Below are 19280 nucleotides of genomic sequence, written 5' to 3'. Positions count from 1 at the left end.
TGTTTACTAATCACTAGTTTAGAATATGGTTTAAAATTAGAAAGACCAGGTTACATATCCTTACTCTGCCACTACGTGTGGCCTTGTCCCATGATTTAATCTCTCTAATCTGCTTCCTCATCTGTATAGCACAGATTAAAAAGGTACCTATTTTGTAAGCTTTGGGAGAGCTTTAAATGAATCACTGCATATACAAAATGTCTTGGTACAGTGTCTGGCACAACTAATCAATACATATTAACTATTAAAACAGAACCAAGGACAGGGAGCTTTATCTATGATATTTATCAGCATATTCCAAGCACCTAAACCAGCACCCTACACATAACAGATGCTCTATAAATATTAGTTGAATAAATTGATGAGTCCTGTTTTCTATGTTTGGAACAATTGCACTCAATTCAGGGACTAGTCAGAGGGAGCTTAGAAAGATTGAGAAGTTAGAGGAGTGAAGCTGAGCTGGGCTTTCAGACCCTGGCTTGATGGGAAAGAGGGAAGTGGGAGAAGTATGGATGATGATGATGATATGAAGTGAGAATGAATATTGTGAGAAAACTGTGTAATGATCAATAGGCTAGTCTTGGGGACACTGAGAGATAAGTCATAATTTCAGGATTTCCACCTATTCTGTCTTGAATTAAATCAAATGATGGGAGAAGGACATGATTTGGAATGTGTTCCTCTCACTCCCACTCCTCATCCCTTCCTGCCCATTAAAGTTAGGAGCTATTCCATAAAGTTGATAGAGCAGGTCATATACAGACATCAAACGAACCCGTTAGGTGAAAAACTGACCCATGAGAAAGTATCTTTATCAATCATTTTCAAAATTACCAATTATTTTTTAAGGTTTGGAAAATAAGAAGTTAGGGTCTGGTTACCTTTTTCAGTCTGATCACTGTAAGCATCTAATTATTTGAGCTACCATAAAGGTTTTGTTTTTATTGCTTCCCATGAAAAGAAGTTTTGATGTAGATGAAACAGTTGAAGTTCACAAATTCACAAATGACCAGATTGGAATTTTTAACAGCTTGTTATTTAACCACATTTTAGTCTTCATTTTAAGTTGCATTTCATAAATTAATGTATTTATTTATTCATTTATTATTGAATAGCTACTCTGTGCCAGATGTTGGGGTTTAAAGATAAAAGGTCCAGCCTTGTCTTCAAGTGGCTCATGGGCCAGTGGGAGAGAAAAACTTATAACAGGTAACAGTGTCCAGTGTGAAAGATGGTCTGAATGGGGGTGCCATGGACTCACTAGGGACACTCAACTCTGACTGTGTGAGAATGGGGGTGGCAGTGGGGGTTAGACAGGGATTTCTCAAGGAGGCGATGCTGGCCTGGATATTTAAGGGTGAGTAAAGCTGCTCTGGTACCGTCTAGACTTGTGTGTGTGTGGGGGGGGTGGGGGGTTGAAGGGGTTAAATCACTCTGCCCAAGTTTGTGTAATAATTTCTCATTTTAACACAGAAAGTCATAAAAGCATTTTCCTTTTTTAACCCATCACATCTCGGCTTTTATCAAATCAGAACAAAGTAATTATATTCAGAAAGAGAATAGTAACCATAGAATCTAAAAATATGAAACTAATCATATATAGCTATTATATATATACTAGCATATATTATAAAATATACTATGCATTTATTTGAGCATTATAGAATAGCTAATTATGATGTATTTTGTTTTATTATTTTTCCCATTTTTTAAAGTCAGATTCACTGAAGCATAATTTACATACAGTAAAATTCACCCTTTCTCAGTGTATAGTTCCATAAGTTCTTTCTTTTTAAATTTTTCAACTATAGTTGACACTTAATATTATATCAGCTTCAGGTGTACAGCATATTATGCTGTATTTTAAATGGAGATGACACTTAGCAAATATATTTTTAAACTTACAGCTGAGGGGCAAGGTGGAAGCCCCAGCATGGAAGCGAGTCTCATCAAACTCTCCCTTATATCCTAGAAAATAAAGCAGAAATGCATGTGAACTGCTTCTTGACTTATTTATTTTTTAGCAATGAGAATAAATTATAAAAAGAATACATTTTGAATGAAACAAGTCCCGCAAACCTACTCTTTACCACAACCGAGGCATATGCTGAAAGCTCTCCTTTAGCATTCATCGCAGAGGCCCGGTACTGAGCGGTGTCTTCAAAATCACATCTGAGAGAACATACAGAAATGAGTTGAGTGGCCATCACAGTGACACTCCTTGTCATTACTAGCTGCTCCTTCAAGGAACTCTGTGCTACCATGGCACACTGCAAATCAGTGGCTAACATGTGGTTCTAAGGAACTCTTGATGAAGCTGCTGTCTCTGATCTGGCTCCCTTTGGGATTTTACGTAGTCCAAGAGATTTACAGCAGGTTCAAGCCAGCAGCACAGAATGGGAGAAGACCTTTAGTCCACTGTGACCCTAGCCCGGGTTCATTTATAACATCAATAAAATGCTAAGCACATACATTACAGCATTAGGAAAAACTGGGGGCAACAGGGAAAGGACAGCTTCTCCTTGTAGACTTCCACAGCCTCCCTGAGCCCCAGGCCAGATCCAGGTGGGTCTAATGTGTGGTTCTGTGCTCTAACCTCAAAGTGCAAACAAGTTATTTATCCCTTAATTCTACTAAGGGTTCAGGTCGCAGTTGGAGTTTTGGCCCACAGCAGGACACAAGAACTGCCATTTGGAAGTTCTTCTGCGTTATGATACAGAAATTGGGGTGTCCTTAATAATGGAGTTAGGGAGACAGTGATCTCACAGAGAGAGATGAGCAAACTAAGATTACCAAGCAGGTTGTTTTGTGTCTTATCACTACCAGTGTCTGTGTTGTCCCCTAAGTTTAGTTTCACTTGTACAAATATATTTCTTGTTGAAATTTTCCAGACATCAATAGAACCCCAAGAAGCTCAATATAGTTGTCTTTCTCGTAACTGTTTCTCAAGCAACCACACAGCTCACTGTTGTCTCAATACAACCAGTGACTGGCAGAATTGATGTGACTCGAGGTTAGGGTCAGAGCTTGGCAAATGCCACGGGGTGCCAGGGTTCAAGTGAAGCCCAGCATCACATGTGTCAATTGCTCTGATCTGAAGAGAAGGCTATAAATCTCCTGAGATCAGAATGCTGTGAATTTTTCTTTGACATCTCAGCTTGTCATGGTTTCATGTGAACTGAAAATGGTGGGAGTTTGTCTTTATTCTCCACATAACTAGGCTTGGATCACAAAACCGTCTTAGCAGATGTGATAAACTTTTGAGGTCTTAGAAATTTTAACATGGGTTCTGCTTTCGGATTTTGCTTTGAAAACATCCCAATGTCCACCCTGCCTCCATCTACAGGTTGATAGGGTGGGTGCATCATTTTCCACAGTTCCTGGTGAGCTGAAGGAAAAAGCAATTTCTCCTAGCCCAGCTTAGTTTCCTTGCCACCAGCCCCAACCTCCATGGTCTTTACTAATTGAAGGCAAAAGACTATGATAAGGATGACATTGATTTGGAACTCTGAAAAGATAACTGAATATAAATGTCTATTTATGTAACTTTTTTTCTTACTGATGTCTAAGAAAAACTCTCCAGTATATTAAAAGATAAGTAAAAAGATACAAGTTATTTTTTTCTCATCATCTTTGACTAAATTCAAACTTAAGATCACTTTAGTAGGTAAAATGGGTTCGGTAAGAATGAGTCATGCATGTCACCCTTAGCTGGGCACCTAGAGAAGCAAAGCACATGCACGTCCCCACTGTGATCGTGCTGCATTGGGAACAAGGGAGGAGAGCAGCTGTTAATGGGTGTGGTGAGGTGGCTCCCTGAGTGACTGTAAGGCCACACACACAGACCTGGATGTCCTCTTACTTGTTAATTTCCAGCGTGTGCATTCCATATCGGCTTTCGATAATATACTTTCCAGGGTTTGCGTGGACATTTATTGGCACCTGGTTTTTATACCTATGAGACAGTGGAAACAAGGAGAAGTAAGTTGAAGTGTAAATAGCTTTATGATTAAAAGCACACACACACACAATTCTTCTTAAAGGAACACCTGTAAACATGGCACTGAGGTCAGCAGCATCTGTTCAATAAATGCAAATCTATGGCAGATAAAATAAATTGCACAGTTAAAACAATAAAACTTCTCAGTGCACTTACTTTCCTGTCCTTCATCATGAAAATTACGTTTAAAAAGCTGAGCATTCATAACAGTGTGGTTGAATCTTGCATATATAATGTGGAGTGGAAGAGCCAGACACAAAGAGTACACAGTACAATGATTGTTTTTATATAAAGTACAAAACCAGACAAGACCAATTCATGCTGCTAGAAGTCAGGAAAGTGATTTCCCTCTGGGTTAGGTGTGGGTAAAGGGATGAGGGGATAGAGGGGTGGGGAGGAGAAACATGAAGGAGGCATTTTGGGTGCTGATAATGGTTGATTTCTTGATTTGGGTGCTGGTTACAAGGGTGCGCGCAGTCTACAGAAATTCATCAAAGCTCTACATTCATATATAATATGCACTTTTTGTGTGCATATTATACTTCAGTAAAAGATCTAAAGAAAAACATGACCATTGTTGACATGACAGGGTAAGTCTTTGTGTTGGGGGTTTAATTGTTGGCTGTCTGTAGGATGAAAGCAAAACATTCTTCCTACTCACATTCTCGCATGTTGTCAAAAAACAATATTATTGTATTGAAAGCTCATTATACTTAAGTGTTTTATTCTGTCATAAACAAGCACGGCTCTTGGCTTGAAAGAACTTAAAATATTAATCATGAAAAAAAAACTTCTGACAAATAAAAGCTAAATGATTCCCCTTTCCTGAGTGTCCCATCCCTAGTTAAGCCTCTCAGGCCTCAGAAAGTGAGGCTACATGGAGGGACCCTTCCTGGGACACTGTCTCCCAAGTCCAGAAGTGGCACCTTCTTTTCCACATCCTCATGCCTCAATAGCCAGTGGCTATGGTGCCAAACCAGGCTCTCCTGCTTAAGCCATTTTCTACCCAAAAGAGGAGCTTGTTTTTATTAGTTTCCCTTTCAGACACCCCACTTTACATGCACAGATAACATAAATAACACTAATAACCACAACTGACACAAAGCATTTACTACAAGCCAGGCAAGATTCTGACTAGATTAGTAAATTTCACAATAGCCAAATGAGGCAGATCTGGTTTTAACATCATTTTCCAGGTGAAGAATCCAAGGCATGAAGAGGTTAAGTAACTTGTTCCAATTCACACAGCTAGGAATAGCAGAGCTAGGATTTGAACACAGGCAATCTGGCTCCTGACAACATGTGATGCTTCCATTTTCCAATTGTTCTCTATTTAGCTGCACTTTATTTCTTCAGACTTCTGGAAATGGTTATAAGGAGGTTTGGGATCAGGAAAAGTGGTGGAGAGGGAAAAAGAAAGAAAATAATCTTCACTTGGTTCCTTCCTCTCCCCAACTTGAATACTCACACACACATGTGTGCACACAGGCTCTATGTCCCTAAAACACAAATCCATTTTCTATACTTTTATTTTTATGTTATTTTATTTTTTTAAATCCTCACTGAGGATATGTTTTCATTGATTGGAGAGAGAGGAGGGAGGGAGGGAGGGAGGGAGGAGGGAGGGAGGGAGGGAGGGAGGGAGGGAGGGAGGGAGGGAGGGAGGGAGGGAGAGAGAAACATGGATGTGGGAGAGAAATGTCGATCAGTTGCCTCCCAAACACACCCCGACTGGGGATCAAACCCACAACCTAAGTGTGTGCCCTGACCAGGAATCGAACCTGCAAACTTTTGGTGCACGACATGATCAACTAGCCACCCAGCTAGGGCCATTTTCTACACTTTTTAAAATGTGTCATTCTCCTCCATTTAGCAGGACGCCTACTTGTCCTTCAAGGTTCATTATGAAATGCCACTTCTTCAATAAACTCTTCCCTAAAATCCCATACAATATTCATTTTTCCTGCCTCTCTGCATCAGTGTTACTTGAATCAAACTACAAGATATAACACTTATTAAAATACTGCTGAATATGTGTCACTTCTACTAAGTTTCCAGTGCCTTGATCATGGGCACTTTGTCTGATCCATATTTACTTCTATTCCCACTCTCAAGGAAATATGAGTCATGGGCACATATTTGGCACTCAGTGTTTGTTAAATTGAACAGAATTATTGTGTAATGCAACAGATTAATTATAGCTTCATAATTTTGGGCTAAAGGAACAGAGTTCTGGCAAACATATACTTCATGATATGGATAATTTAAAATAAGTGCATATGAAAACATGAAGTTGAGGCTCTTTGTGTCTCAGTTCTCTCAGATCTAAAATGAGAAGGCTGGATCGGTTTAAGAATTGCAGTTGTATGTATGATGTCAGATGGGTACTAGATTTATCAGGGTGATCACTTTGTAAGGTTATATAAATGTCTACTCATTGGGCTGACACCTGAAACTAATTTAATATTGTATGTCAACTATAACTGGGGGGAAAAAATTTTTAAGTGGAAAAAAAAAAAAGAACTGCAGTTACATGGCAGTCGTGGTGGGATAACCTATCCAACCCACAGGACACATTGCCAGCTGTTTCCTGCTAGCCCAGAAGCAACCTGACAGCTGCCTCACCACAGGACCCCAGGGAGCAGAACTATCTGATCAAGGATGGCCTGTAAAAAGAAATCTGCTGGCTGCTTCGAATTTCGAGCATTCCTTGTTTTGACAAAAGACAGGGTAGAATCTGTTAATCATCATGTTCTTTTGATTGAATTGCTTTAGGTAATTTCACACTTGACTCAGAAGCTCCCTCTTGCTCAGTTTTTTCTTGTGCTGGGTGTTTAGTATAAGAAGAGAAATATGACACCAAGGCTGTGGCATGTACTACTTGACCCAACAGCTGAGTGGCACTTGATTTGGCTTCTGACCAAAAATGTAGTTCATATCTCCATAAAATTTGAGTTAAAGCACTATTTTGCAGCTCCCAGGTTGTTTCACCTTCCTTGCTCTCCAGTACTACCCAACTTAGCACCTGAATGAACTTTTTTCTAAGGTGACCATCTGGTGCATGAAATGGGTTTAAAATACACACACACACACACACACACACATCACTTTGAGGATCTTCTAATCTTTCCTCTGGTACACCAGATGTCAGTGTAAGAAACGCCTGTTTTAAAGCAGCGGACAGGAGTAAGTTAAGAAGCAATTTCAATTCTATTCTCCAAGGAATTCACCGGGACATTCAGTCTCTGGGTCACTTGAGATTGGCTGTCTTCAGAACTAAGTCAGGAAAAAAAGGAAGGATGTTTGGCTGGCTCTGTAAGTGCTTCACAGCTTGTTATTTCTGGAAAGTGAAATTCCAAACCGGCCAGTCATCAGCTAATTTTGGAGAGCAATCTACAACTTGGGATTATTTGTCAAGAGGTTTCTGAAATTCTAGTCAATATTCAGACATACACTATTTCCCTTATCATTTTCGTGTAACACCTATAAACAGTTAACAAGCTTCTATCTTACGGTAAATATTTATAGAATAATACTCTTAGTTTATGTGTGTAAAACACACACTAAATTTTTTAAAAGATAGCATACCCATGAACGTATACTAATCCCATATAGAAGTTTATTTCCAGAGGTGGATTTACCTTGAGGCCAATGAGGCTGAGGTTATCGGGTCTTTCACTAGCACGGGTCCCCACAAGGCTCTATGCTTAATTTATACTACTAACTTTATAGTCTTTCTTGTAAAGAGTACCCCCAAATTGTATAAGCTTTATGCCCCACGAAACCTGGATCTGAACTTTTTTATTGCCATAGCCAATTTTCAGTTATCTGCTAGCCAATTGTCCAAACTTCAGCTTTACCCAGGGGCAAATCTTGCTCTCCAAGGTATGGTCAACTATTTTCTGTTGGTCCACTAGTTTTTCTGTTTTAATATTTGCTTTTTGCTTGACTTGCAAAGCAACAGAACTTTCTGTGAAATGCTCTGATCCATCCTTACTGGGAGAATTTTGGGTAAGAATGAAGTTGTCTTCTCCAAGCACTAAAGTGGGTGTAGAAACTAGAAAAGGCTTGTCCAGTAAGTGAACAGCCTCTCAGTCATTCCTTAGACAAATCTTGCCTCTTTCCCTTTTTCGTTTAAAAGAAGCTCTTAGGGCATAGCATTCACATGTTGAGGAAATGAGTATTTCAAAGCCAGATACGAAAGTTTTGTAAAGAATCATCCTACTGCTCACATCCCTTAGAGATGAGATGGTAACTGAAAATGGACAGTATTTCTATTTCTCAGTTTAACTGGAATTCTAAGGGTTAACAATTTGGTCATCTCAAATTGTTCTGGGGAGTTTTTATTTTTTGTTTTTAAATCACTCCTTTTCCAGCCAAAAAAAACAAAAACCCCACAATGTAAGGAGTTTAATCTATTGAGCTGTGCCTTTGTGGAACCATATAACTCTGGCTTAATAAATAACGCCATCAATGTACATAAACATATTTGTACTCTAGTTACTGTGGATTTAACAGCATAAATAAACGCTTAAGAAATTAATATTTATCTCCCAGATATTACTTTGTATCCTTTTAAAAATCACCTTTAACTCTAATTTTTAAAAAGCAGGAAAACAGAGACAGGATGCTGTGTAATAAATATATGTACCTGATTAAGGACTCTGATTAGTCATTTATTAGTAGTACATTTGAATTTTATGAAAGAAGAAGAGTTTTTACTGACCAAATAATATTTCTTGGAACTGAAAATTTGTTATTTTTCATGCATTTCTATAGAAAAGTTTGCATATTTTTTTCAGGTGGGAAGTAATCAGTTTTTTAAGAGAAAATGTCCCTTTAATAGGCCAAATTATGCAACTCTATGGTCACAGAGAGAGGTGAGGCAAAGGGAAGTTGATTCTTAGCTTACTATAGTATGCATTTATACTTTAAAGCTTGTAAATTTATTTTTAAAACTTAATTTGCATTGAAATATGTTCCTACAGTTCTCATCTTTGTTTGCTATAAATTATTTGCCTTGGTAATATATAGCTAGCTTGGGTATTCATTCTTTGGTTTTCAAACTCAAGAACCCTGAAAAGAGTTTACATACAAGAAAATTGTAAGTAAACCCAATATTATCAGAGGCAGGTTGACATCACAGGTGAATTTTTAAAAACTCACCACCTGCTCCTCAAGAATAACCTTAGACAGGTAACTGGGCCTGTCTTGTCAGCCACCTCCACTCGTGCTAGCCAGCTGTCTGACCAACATTAGAGATGATGGGAAAGGAAGGAGAGAGAGGCAGCGGCTCTGTGGGTGGCAATGCCACTCCGCGAAGTGCTTATACTACCATGCCTGGGGACAAGAAAACAGCGTGCAAAATATTCAAGTCAGAGAAGGAAGCAGAAAACACCTTTTAGAATTGGCTCAATTATTTCATACTTCTGCTCTCTGTGGCAGACATTCAGGACATATGACAGGAAAATTCTGAGTTTAGGGATCATTTACAATTGCAATGGGATACAAAATAGAAGGAGAAAAAGGGTGCTTGTTCTTTATGGAAAGAAAATTTCTTCAGGCTCCATATTTAGTAATATTTTCCATCAAGTCCCCTCTCTTTTTTTTTTTTTTTTGGCTTTAGAAAAAACACACTGAGCCCTCAGCTCACATGAGGAGTAGAGTTGGAACCCTTTGAGTTTTATTTTTAAAAGGCTGTATTATTTCTTGTCACAAAATGATACCTATATTTAATGAGAACAAATTTTTATGGTCCATAGCAGTTAGAGATATACATTTTCTTTGTATGTAAGTATGTTGATAAAATTTTAACACTATATAAGATAAATACCCATCTGTTTAATATAATTATAAAGTATCATAATGTATCATAATGTATGCAAGACTGGTCTTTCCATATTTAAAATATTAATTCCAGTATCCTTTCTTCACTATTTTAAAACTTATACAAATTTGTAAATGCTTTCATTGACTCTTGTATATTTATAATGTTGAATATTTTCACTAGAGGTAAAATTAACTCTGTATAATTGATTCTATGAGTAATTTTCATAAAGATAACTTACCATGTGACACGAGGTGCTGGCCAACCAGACACAGAACAGTGTAATTTCACATTTTCTTTCTCCCAAACAGTGTGGGAACGAAGTTTAATGACAAATTCAGGAGCATGGAGAAGATGATCTTCATTCATCTTTCTATGAAATGCCTCTGTTTCTTCTAACTGAAAAAAAAATCAAAATATTATAAAATCAAAGTAACTTGTACTACTAAAATAACAAGCAGAAACCAAAATTATAATTTTTCTATTTGGAGCCTGACTTTTGTATTTAAATCAAATGCATGTTCCTTGTTCCTTTTTAAAACAAATATGACATTTAAGATTTCCAGTCAAGATGGTGGCATAGGTAAATGCAGTACTTGAATCCTCCCACAACCACATCAAAAATAAAATTAAACTACATAATAACCATCATTCAGAATCACCTGAAACCTAACTGAATGTAAGTCCTACAACTAGGAATTTAAAGAAGAAGCCACATCCAGACTAATGAGAGGCACAAAGTCTAGGGACAGGGCTGATCCCACACCCACACTTGGTGGTTTAAAATCAGGAGGAATATTTTGGCTATGGAGGTCCCCCTGAGGAGCGAGGGGTCCCAGCCCCATGCCAGAACCGCCAACCTAGGGTTCCATTGTCAGGAAGAGAAGTCCCCAGAGCTTCTGGCTGTACAAACAAGCAGGGATTGTGGCTGAGTGAGAAAGAGGGCTGCTGGAATCCCAGACAGTTCCCTTTAAAGGCCCATGCACAGATTTACTTGGACTCACTCCCTCTGAGCTCCAGCACTCAGGCAACAGTTGGAAAAGAACCATAGACGTACAGGGAGGAACTGAACTGTCTGGCAACAGGGTGAAAGCTGGAGAGCTTGGGGCAGGGGGGACAGGCAGCTTTCTGCCAGGCAGAAGTGATGGTAGTGGCCGTTGTTCCTTTTTTGAAACTCCCACTCCCTCCTCCCAAGGGGGTGCCATATCTGAGACTCCATCATCCTGGCTCACACTGTTTGCCCTATCCTGGTGACTCTCTGAGACCCTGTCCAAACCAACTTGCAGGCCCATCCAAGCCATTTCCAGTAACTTTTCCATACAACTGGCCTCTCTTGCCTCATGCTTTGGACTTTTCTAAAACATATCAAACAAGCAGCAACTGGCCTCTGCATACTCCCTACCTCTTGCTAAGTGGTCCAAGCTGGGCACTAGTGGCAGCCCACCCTGGTTCACAGCTTGGCCTCTCCTGCACACCTCCAAGCCCAACACAAGTAGCAGCCACCTGTAGATCATTCTGTAGCTCATCTGGGTGGCCCCAGGCAGGGACATAGTTAGTGGCTGACTTTGCACCTCCTGGAGGCCCCAGAGCCAGTGCACCAGCTAGATGGCTTCACACCACACCACATTACAACTCTACCACCTCCATGAGCTACACACTCAAGAGGCAGACTTGGTGAGCAGCAAAGCCCCACTAAAGCAAGTCCTGCTCTGTAGGTAACTCCTGTACAACAGTTATCCACTGTCGTTGCAGCCAGTCCTCATAGCCAATTGGCCTAGGGAACAATACCTCCCAGCGAGGCCAACAGCAATCAAAGATCAGCTACAACAGGACAGTGCACATAGCCCTCACAGGGTGCACCTAGTGCACACAGCTTGGGTGATTGGGGAGGTTGTGCCACTTGGCCCTACAGGACACCTACTACACAAGGCCACTCTATCAGTCCAGAGAGAATCTTAAAAGCAGCAAGAGAAAAGCAGTTAGTTATCCTACAAGGGAGCTCCCATAAGACTGTCTGCTGATTTCTCAACAGAAATTGTGCAAGCCAGAAGAGATTGGCAAGAAATATTAAAGGTGATGAAAAGCAGGGATCTACAACCAAGATTACTCTACCCAGCAAAGCTATCATGTAGAACTGAAGGACAGATAAAGAGCTTTCTAGACCAGAAAAAGCTAAAGTAGTTCATCACCACCAAACCAGCATTATATGAAATGGTAAAGGATCTTCTTTAAGAAGAAGAAAAAAAAAGATAAAAAATATGAACAATAAAATGGCAATAAATACACATCCATCAACAGTTGAATCTCAAAAACAGAATAAACAAACAAGCAGAACAGAAAGACTCACAGATACAGAGAACATTTTGACAGTTGCCAGATTGGGGGGTGCGGTTTGAGGGGATGGGTGAAAAAGGTGAAGGGATTAAGAAGTAAAAATTGGTAGTTACAGAATAGTCATGGGGATGTAAAGTATAGCATAGGGAATAGAGCCAATAATATTCTAATAACTATATGGTGTCAGATGAGTATGAGATTTATCGGGATGATCATTTAGTAAGTTATATAATGTCTAATCACTGGGGTGTACTCCTGAAACTAATCAACTATAATAAAAAAATAGTCATTAAAAAATTAAAAATAAATAAAACAAATACACCATTTAATTTTTAACATTTTAAGCCTGAGGAACATATTTTACTTCCCTAAGGTGGACTTCTTAAGGTTCTTTAGAACCTTAATTTTTGTAGAACCTAAAATTACACGGAGTTTAAAACTATTAAGTTTGTCTTTCTCTGACCTATATATTTTGATGTCTTCCTCTCTTTTTCTTTAGTTTTGTTTCTCCACAAGACCACATATTTCTTCATTTGAAACAAATTAGTCTCTATCTACATACACACACACACATTACATGCATTTCCACTTTTGTATATTAGATTGTCTTTTCTTACTGTTTTTCTTAGTGACAGACGTTCTGCCTTTTCTCGAATTGCAACTTTCCTCGACTTCTTCTCAAAAACTTCCTCCTGGTGGAGAGTGGATGAAGACTGTTTAGACACTGTGGACTGCTTGGATGCTGTGATTCCTTCTTCACTAGTAAGAAGATTCCTCTGGGCTATATAAGCAGCAGCTTCTTTAATTCTTTCTTCTTCCGTGTCTGTAATTCCACTGACATGCATTTGGCTAGAATATAATAATGGCAAAATACAGATATTGTGGATGGCAGTGATAAGATTGTTTAATTTTATTAAGTTCAAAGTACCAGACCTCAGACATTGTGCACTGTGCCCAAAGAAAACCTGATAGAAAAACCTGGTAAATCAGGAACTAACTCTTCACATATAATGTGATCTTCACCTTAACAAATAATGATAACAACCATAATAATTCTTATGCCAAGTGCTTCTTACATACATTATCGCATTTTACCACAACAAGCTTATGAGGTAAACTTCATCATTTCAGCTTTAGATATATGATAACAAGGCTCAGAGAAGTTAGGTAACTTGCTCATGGTCATTTCCTTGATTTCCTTAGTGCATATAAATATGATTGAGTCTATAACAAAAGATTAATTTATGACTTCCTTTCAGAAAACACGATACTGTAAAATCAGATGCAGTTTGTGTGCTGTGATTCTGATACATGACTACATGCTTGATCTGGATTCTATAACTCAGCTGATGTAATACATTGGCCAGAGCTGTTGCATGTATAAATAAGTTCTAAATGTACATGATATCCTTGTGCCTTCTGGGTTTCTTTCTAAGATAATAGAGGTTACGTGTGTATATATGAGTGTATGTATATATGCATGTGTATATATTTAATATGATGGTCTTTATTTGTGCCTGCACATAGCTCTGATGAGAGGATCAAACTTGCAATTAAAGTGGTGATATTTATAAAAGTGACTTGTTTTTATTTATAATTGATAATAATGGCAAGTGAGCAATAACCTCCAAAAGTGCTGTTCCTATTGCAGTAGTTTATGATAGAATTTGTGCTGTGATTTATTAATGTTGTAAAAAATACTTGGATTATTTTTAACATCCTTCAGTACCTTTGTTGCCAACCCCATTAGATGTTTCAGTGAGGGAGAGTATTGATTAGATTGAAGATTCTTTTGGAATTGAGTCTCCCTAGACCTCTCAAGGCAGAATTGTACATTTGCTTTTCTTACAAAAATAATTACCTCCAAATTCAAGCAAATACTGCCATTGTGTTTACAGTTTGCTAGGAACAAGAGTCAACATTTGCCCAAGTTTGGAACTTTTTATGGAATATTATTAAAACATCTGGTAGACAAGACTAGTCTGCTCTGTTTCTTACTAAACTTAGTAAGTTTTTAAAAAAATATGTTTTTATTGATTTCAGAGAGAGTAAGGGAGAGGGAGAGATAGACGCACCCATGAGAGATAGAAACATTGATCAACTGCCTCCTGCATGCCCCCTATTGGAGATCGAGCCTGCAACCTGGGCGTGTGCCCAGACCAGGAATTGAACTGGTGACCTCCTGGTGCAGGGGATGACCCTCAACCAACTGAGCCCCACTCACCCGGCAAACTTAGTAAGTTTTAATTTCATTTTCCATATTTCTCTCTCTCCAAATATTAATAACATAGTCTCTGCTAAGGAATTCAGTAATATATTCACTATAATGTAGGGGGAGAAAAAGAAAAATGGAAGAATTTTAGCATAGTGTCCTGATATAATTACCTTTGATTATTTTTTTAAATGAGATTGGGAATGAATGGATTAATAAGTGCATACGAAACCAACCATAGCGAGAGTGCCTGAAATTCTCAATAGAGGTTAAAATACAAGAGAGATTTGAAATGAACTTTGTAGCATATGATTCAATATATACAATAGATTATATTCAGTACTAGTATTGCCGAGTTGAGACAACTCTGTAAGAGAACATTAAGTTTAAGCTCAAGTTACTTCTAACAGTAGACATGTTGACATAGCTCTAAAGGGCAGAATGGAGTCACGGTCTCCTTGCCTTTTCCGTTTATAAATAAGCTTAACCTCGAAAAAGCTCTAAGTATTTCACATGAGAACTCAAGTACACTTAAAAAATATTTTTGACTCAGAACAGCAGGAATATTTGCCTTTAAGTAAATATAAATGCAGGTCAGTGATAATCCTGCTATAATCTGGGTATAAGAATATGATACTAACATGCTGACAAAAATACACTGCTACCAATTTTAAAAGACTTTAAAACCTCCCCAATACTCTGACTATCTCTGATGATCTCAACTCAAAACCTATGGCTGGCACAGTAAATTCAAAGTATTTCAGTGTAAGAAGTGGAACTTTCAAGTGCCTTCTGAAAAAATGCTATTTTCCAGAAATACACTGTAATTACAGAGTGCATGTATGTTGCATTGGCTAATGCTAGGGGGACTCTCAGCTCTTCTACTACCAGTCATGAGACTTGTAGCAAGTCACTGAGCTTTCATTTTCTTCTCCAAAAATTGATATCCTAATATCTCTCCAGGGCTGTACTGAGGATTTAGCAAGATAGTTCATATAAAGTGCCTGGTATGATTCCCAGAAAACAATAGGTACTCAACAAATGTTCATTTATGTCCCATCCTCTTCTTAGATTGCTAATACTGTCAACACCATTATGAAGTATCATTTTCAACATAGTAATAAAATAAATGAGATGTCTCCATATAAAAAATAAAGGAGAACTGAAAATAAAGCCCAAAAGATACATTTTTATTCACATTTTCTTTTATCACAGTTTATTTTGTAAATTATCATTTCTTGAGACTGGCCTAGAAGACACAAAATGGTTTGGTGGGGGAAAAGGCAGGGAAAAGTTTCATTTCATGCCCACACAGGAGAGGCACACCGTGAAGGTTAATGCTAAGTTGATGGTTTTTAAATATTTTTTTTAAACAGTGGAGAAAAAAGCAGAAAATAAAATATTTCACTCCTCTCCCCTAGCCATCTCCTATAACAAATTTGAGCACATATTATACTAACTGTGAAGAGGCTAAGTCTGGGCAGGCATACTTAGTAATATAAGCATGTTTCTCTGGAAAGTTCACTTAAAAAATCAGATATAAAAAAATCAAAGATAGCAAATAAAAAGCTAAAAGTAGAATGTTATTTATTCCCTTACCTTCCTAATTGGGTTCAGAGCAATTATGACATTAGCCTCTGAAACAATTCAGAAAGGAGTCATCAGAGAGCAGTGGGAAGAAAAACACAGGAAAACAAAAATCACAACCACATTACTGCCTGCTGAACTTCCTGATAGCATTTGCCCTGAGAGAATGACCTCACTTTGAGTATCACCTTAGCTCTGTTAATAGCTCTTCACTCAAAGGAAAATCAACAGGGGAAGGCTCAGAAAGTTCCCCTTAGACTTTAATTTGGTGTCTCAGACAGGTTTCCTTTCAAGATTCCTTTGGATATTATTATCGTTCAAAAAACATGTTTATATTATAAACACAGAAATTTGGCATTGTACAGACTTGTGATTTAGTGATTATTTTGTTCGATATTTACCTCAAATAAATACTCTATTGTACATTCAACAAGTATAAGCCAGGATTCAAATTATGATGCAATTCTTTTACTTAGTCTGTGTTATCTAAGATTCTTTTCCTCCTAATGCATAACAATTAAAACCACACGGGCAACCAAGATATTTTACATCTATCTAAACATATGATCTTATTTTGTTTTTTTTAGTTCACCCAACATCTTAGAGCTTTGAACCTTTCCTCCTCAATAGTGACTGGATATAATATTCAATCACTAGCATCCAACACTCCCCTAATTTCAACTAGTTACATAAGTAGAATGAAGTTGCTAATCATTCTCTTTCCTCACGTAGCCATCCTATGTGAAGGCAAAGGCTTTAACAACGAACACGTCTCCCTCAGTGCAGAGTGCCAAGCTTCTTCGGACTTTTCTCAACCGTATATAGCAAGTGTTCAATAAATGGTAGCTGCTATTATTATTACTTGACATTTACTCTCCACTTTATTGTAATCAAGGCCAGGAACAGATGCATACTCACCGTCCTGAGAAAATGGGTACCATGTAGTCGCTGGGCAGGTTTTCCTTCCCCTCCTCAGAGAGAAGGCTCTTCTTGGCTCTCTTTGTTTGGGGGCTCAACGTGGATGAATAATCTTCTAACATCAGACTGGAATCTGTAAGTCTGAAACAAAATCCCTAATATCAGACAATAACAAAAAATGTACGTAAAATATTCAAAATACTTATAAAATGAAGTTTTAACTAGGGGGAGGTTTCACAGCATCCTAAATCTCTAATGTTATAATTTTTTATCTTTAGAATTAAAGTGAGTAAGACCTCTAGATAGACACAAGAAAAAAATAGGTCTACAGTAATTTCACAGCTTCCCCTCCTAAGTTTCAAGGGAAAACAGCAGTGCTTTTGTAACCATTCCAAATACCCTTTGCTGTTAAGTTAATGTTCAAAATTTAGGCAGTTTACACATGTATATGGTTTGGATATGTTATGCATCCAAATCTTTTGGGGGATTAAAAAATGCAAAATATTCTGGATAGGGAGCTCAGGCAATTCAGATGCAGAGCTCCCAGGTCCAGCTTGGAGGACTTAATGCAGTATAGACACACTTATCCCTTTGAAGAAGCATTGGATTTGTCAAAAAACAGAGTTAATTTAAATTACAAAGATAGTAGGTAGAGTTCCCATATGGCTCCCTATTGTGAACATCTTTCATTACAGTGTAGACCAGGAGTTTTTAACCGGAGTCCATGGATTGCTTCAGGAATTCTATGAAATCCTGAAATTTATGCCACATTGTATATGTTTGAATGAAATGCATTTAAAAGAATTATAAGACGCACTTTTAGTGTCATCAATTCTTTTTCTCTAGGTGCACTCTCTGTTCTCATTTTTCACCCCACTGATACTTTTTTTTTTGGTTTATTGGAACACTATCTCCAAGTGCACATTTGCAATTAAAATGGGTAAAAGGTTTGAATAATCATTTCATCAAAGATATACAAATGGCTAATAAGCACATTTAAAATATGGTCGACATCATTAGTCATTAAATAAATGCAAATTAAAACCAAAGTGAGATCCCACTACACACCCACTCGAGTGGCTATAATAAATAAGACAAAATAACTAATGTTGGCAAGGGTGTGATAAACTGGACTCCTCATACATTGTTATGGGAGTGTAGAATGGTGTAACAATTTTGGAAAACAATAAAATAGTTCCTTATAAAGTTGAATATAAACTTAGCATACAAACCAGCTGATACTTTAGAAAGTGCAGGAGTAAGTTGACTTCAAACATTATGGAACAAAAGACTTTCAGGTTGTGTTATATGTTAGAGTACAACTGAAATGTTCAGGTTTTATTTTTCAGCAATTTCATTTATTCAACAGAAATTTATTCAGCATTCATTGTGTGAAAACTACTGTGCTTAACACTGGGATGGGAGGGGGATATGAAGATAAACAACCTTGTTTTCTGAGAGCTTTACATCTAGTAGGGGAGTAAATGCGACCAGGCCTGACATGTTGTATTATGTCAATCAGGCGAGAAAGGATGGAAGGATTGAAGGAAGGCGGGTAGATAAGCGGAAAGACTAATGCAAACAAAATTAGAATTCATAGGCTTGAGAGAGAATTTCTGTCTGGGTTTATCAGGGAATCCTCTGTGAAAAGCTGGACATTAAAAGATGGGTAGAACATCCTAGGATGAGCTGTATGTACAAAAGCTTAAAAATTAAAGCTTAATTTTGATTGCTGAATTATCTAGATGTTGCCATTAGGCTTTACTGAGTGGCCATAAAAGAGCTGAACTTATTTCTATTATTCTAAAATCTTTCCTCTAAAACTAAACCTTTATATATATTTACAACCTAGTACTGTTGCTTATAAACAAAATGCTCAGCTCTTTACCAGAAGGAGGAAGAGGCAGTGAACTTTAGTGAACTATGGGACAGCTTCTCAAGAGTGCCCTTCTTGGCTGTCGTTGCTCATTTAGTCAGCCACTCCTCCTCAGGACTTCTGGTATCTGAAGTTCATTTCTTTTACCTTCAAAACCTCCAGAAGGGTCAGAAATAAGCACTTGAAGTTCACATTCTGTTTTCTCATGTCAACTTTCCTATCAGCCACATTTCCTCCTCTTAAAAGAAAATATCTTCTTTAGGCTTTTGTGAAAAAGTTATTTTGGATATACTTTTGAATTAGAGCAGGTTTGTTCTATGCTCTTCCTTTGATATTGGCACTATGTCAGACTCAATACTTTCCACTGACCTTTCGATTCTCTTGCTTCCCAATATGGACACTAATGTAGGTCTCAGGAGAACATCAAAGATAGTGGACAAGTAGGAGACTGAAAAGAGCCCATCTTTTGTTAATACACTTTGCAGAAAAAGTTTCTTGTAAGATACAAGCATGAATTTAGTTTGAC

At 37.8% G+C, this 19280-nt stretch overlaps 1 protein-coding gene across 1 annotated transcript in view; it reads right to left on the bottom strand.

Annotated features, from left to right (window-relative positions):
* Positions 1-19280, bottom strand: part of MYOM1 (myomesin 1) — a 108018-nt gene that overhangs the window by 76466 nt on the left and 12272 nt on the right. Inside the window, exons 3-8 of the mRNA XM_016211488.2 lie at positions 16879-17019; positions 12779-13010; positions 10069-10226; positions 3863-3955; positions 2084-2172; positions 1906-1968 (exon numbers count right to left, since the gene is read on the bottom strand). Of these exons, the coding sequence (XP_016066974.2) occupies positions 1906-1968; positions 2084-2172; positions 3863-3955; positions 10069-10226; positions 12779-13010; positions 16879-17019 (776 nt within the window). The remainder of the gene's footprint in view (positions 1-1905; positions 1969-2083; positions 2173-3862; positions 3956-10068; positions 10227-12778; positions 13011-16878; positions 17020-19280) is intronic.

Source organism: Miniopterus natalensis, chromosome 7, assembly GCF_054644295.1.
Source record: "Miniopterus natalensis isolate mMinNat1 chromosome 7, mMinNat1.hap1, whole genome shotgun sequence".
Taxonomy (NCBI): domain Eukaryota; kingdom Metazoa; phylum Chordata; class Mammalia; order Chiroptera; family Miniopteridae; genus Miniopterus; species Miniopterus natalensis.
The sequence above is the reverse complement of the archived record's forward strand: the minus strand, read 5'-3'. Positions and strand labels throughout refer to the sequence as shown.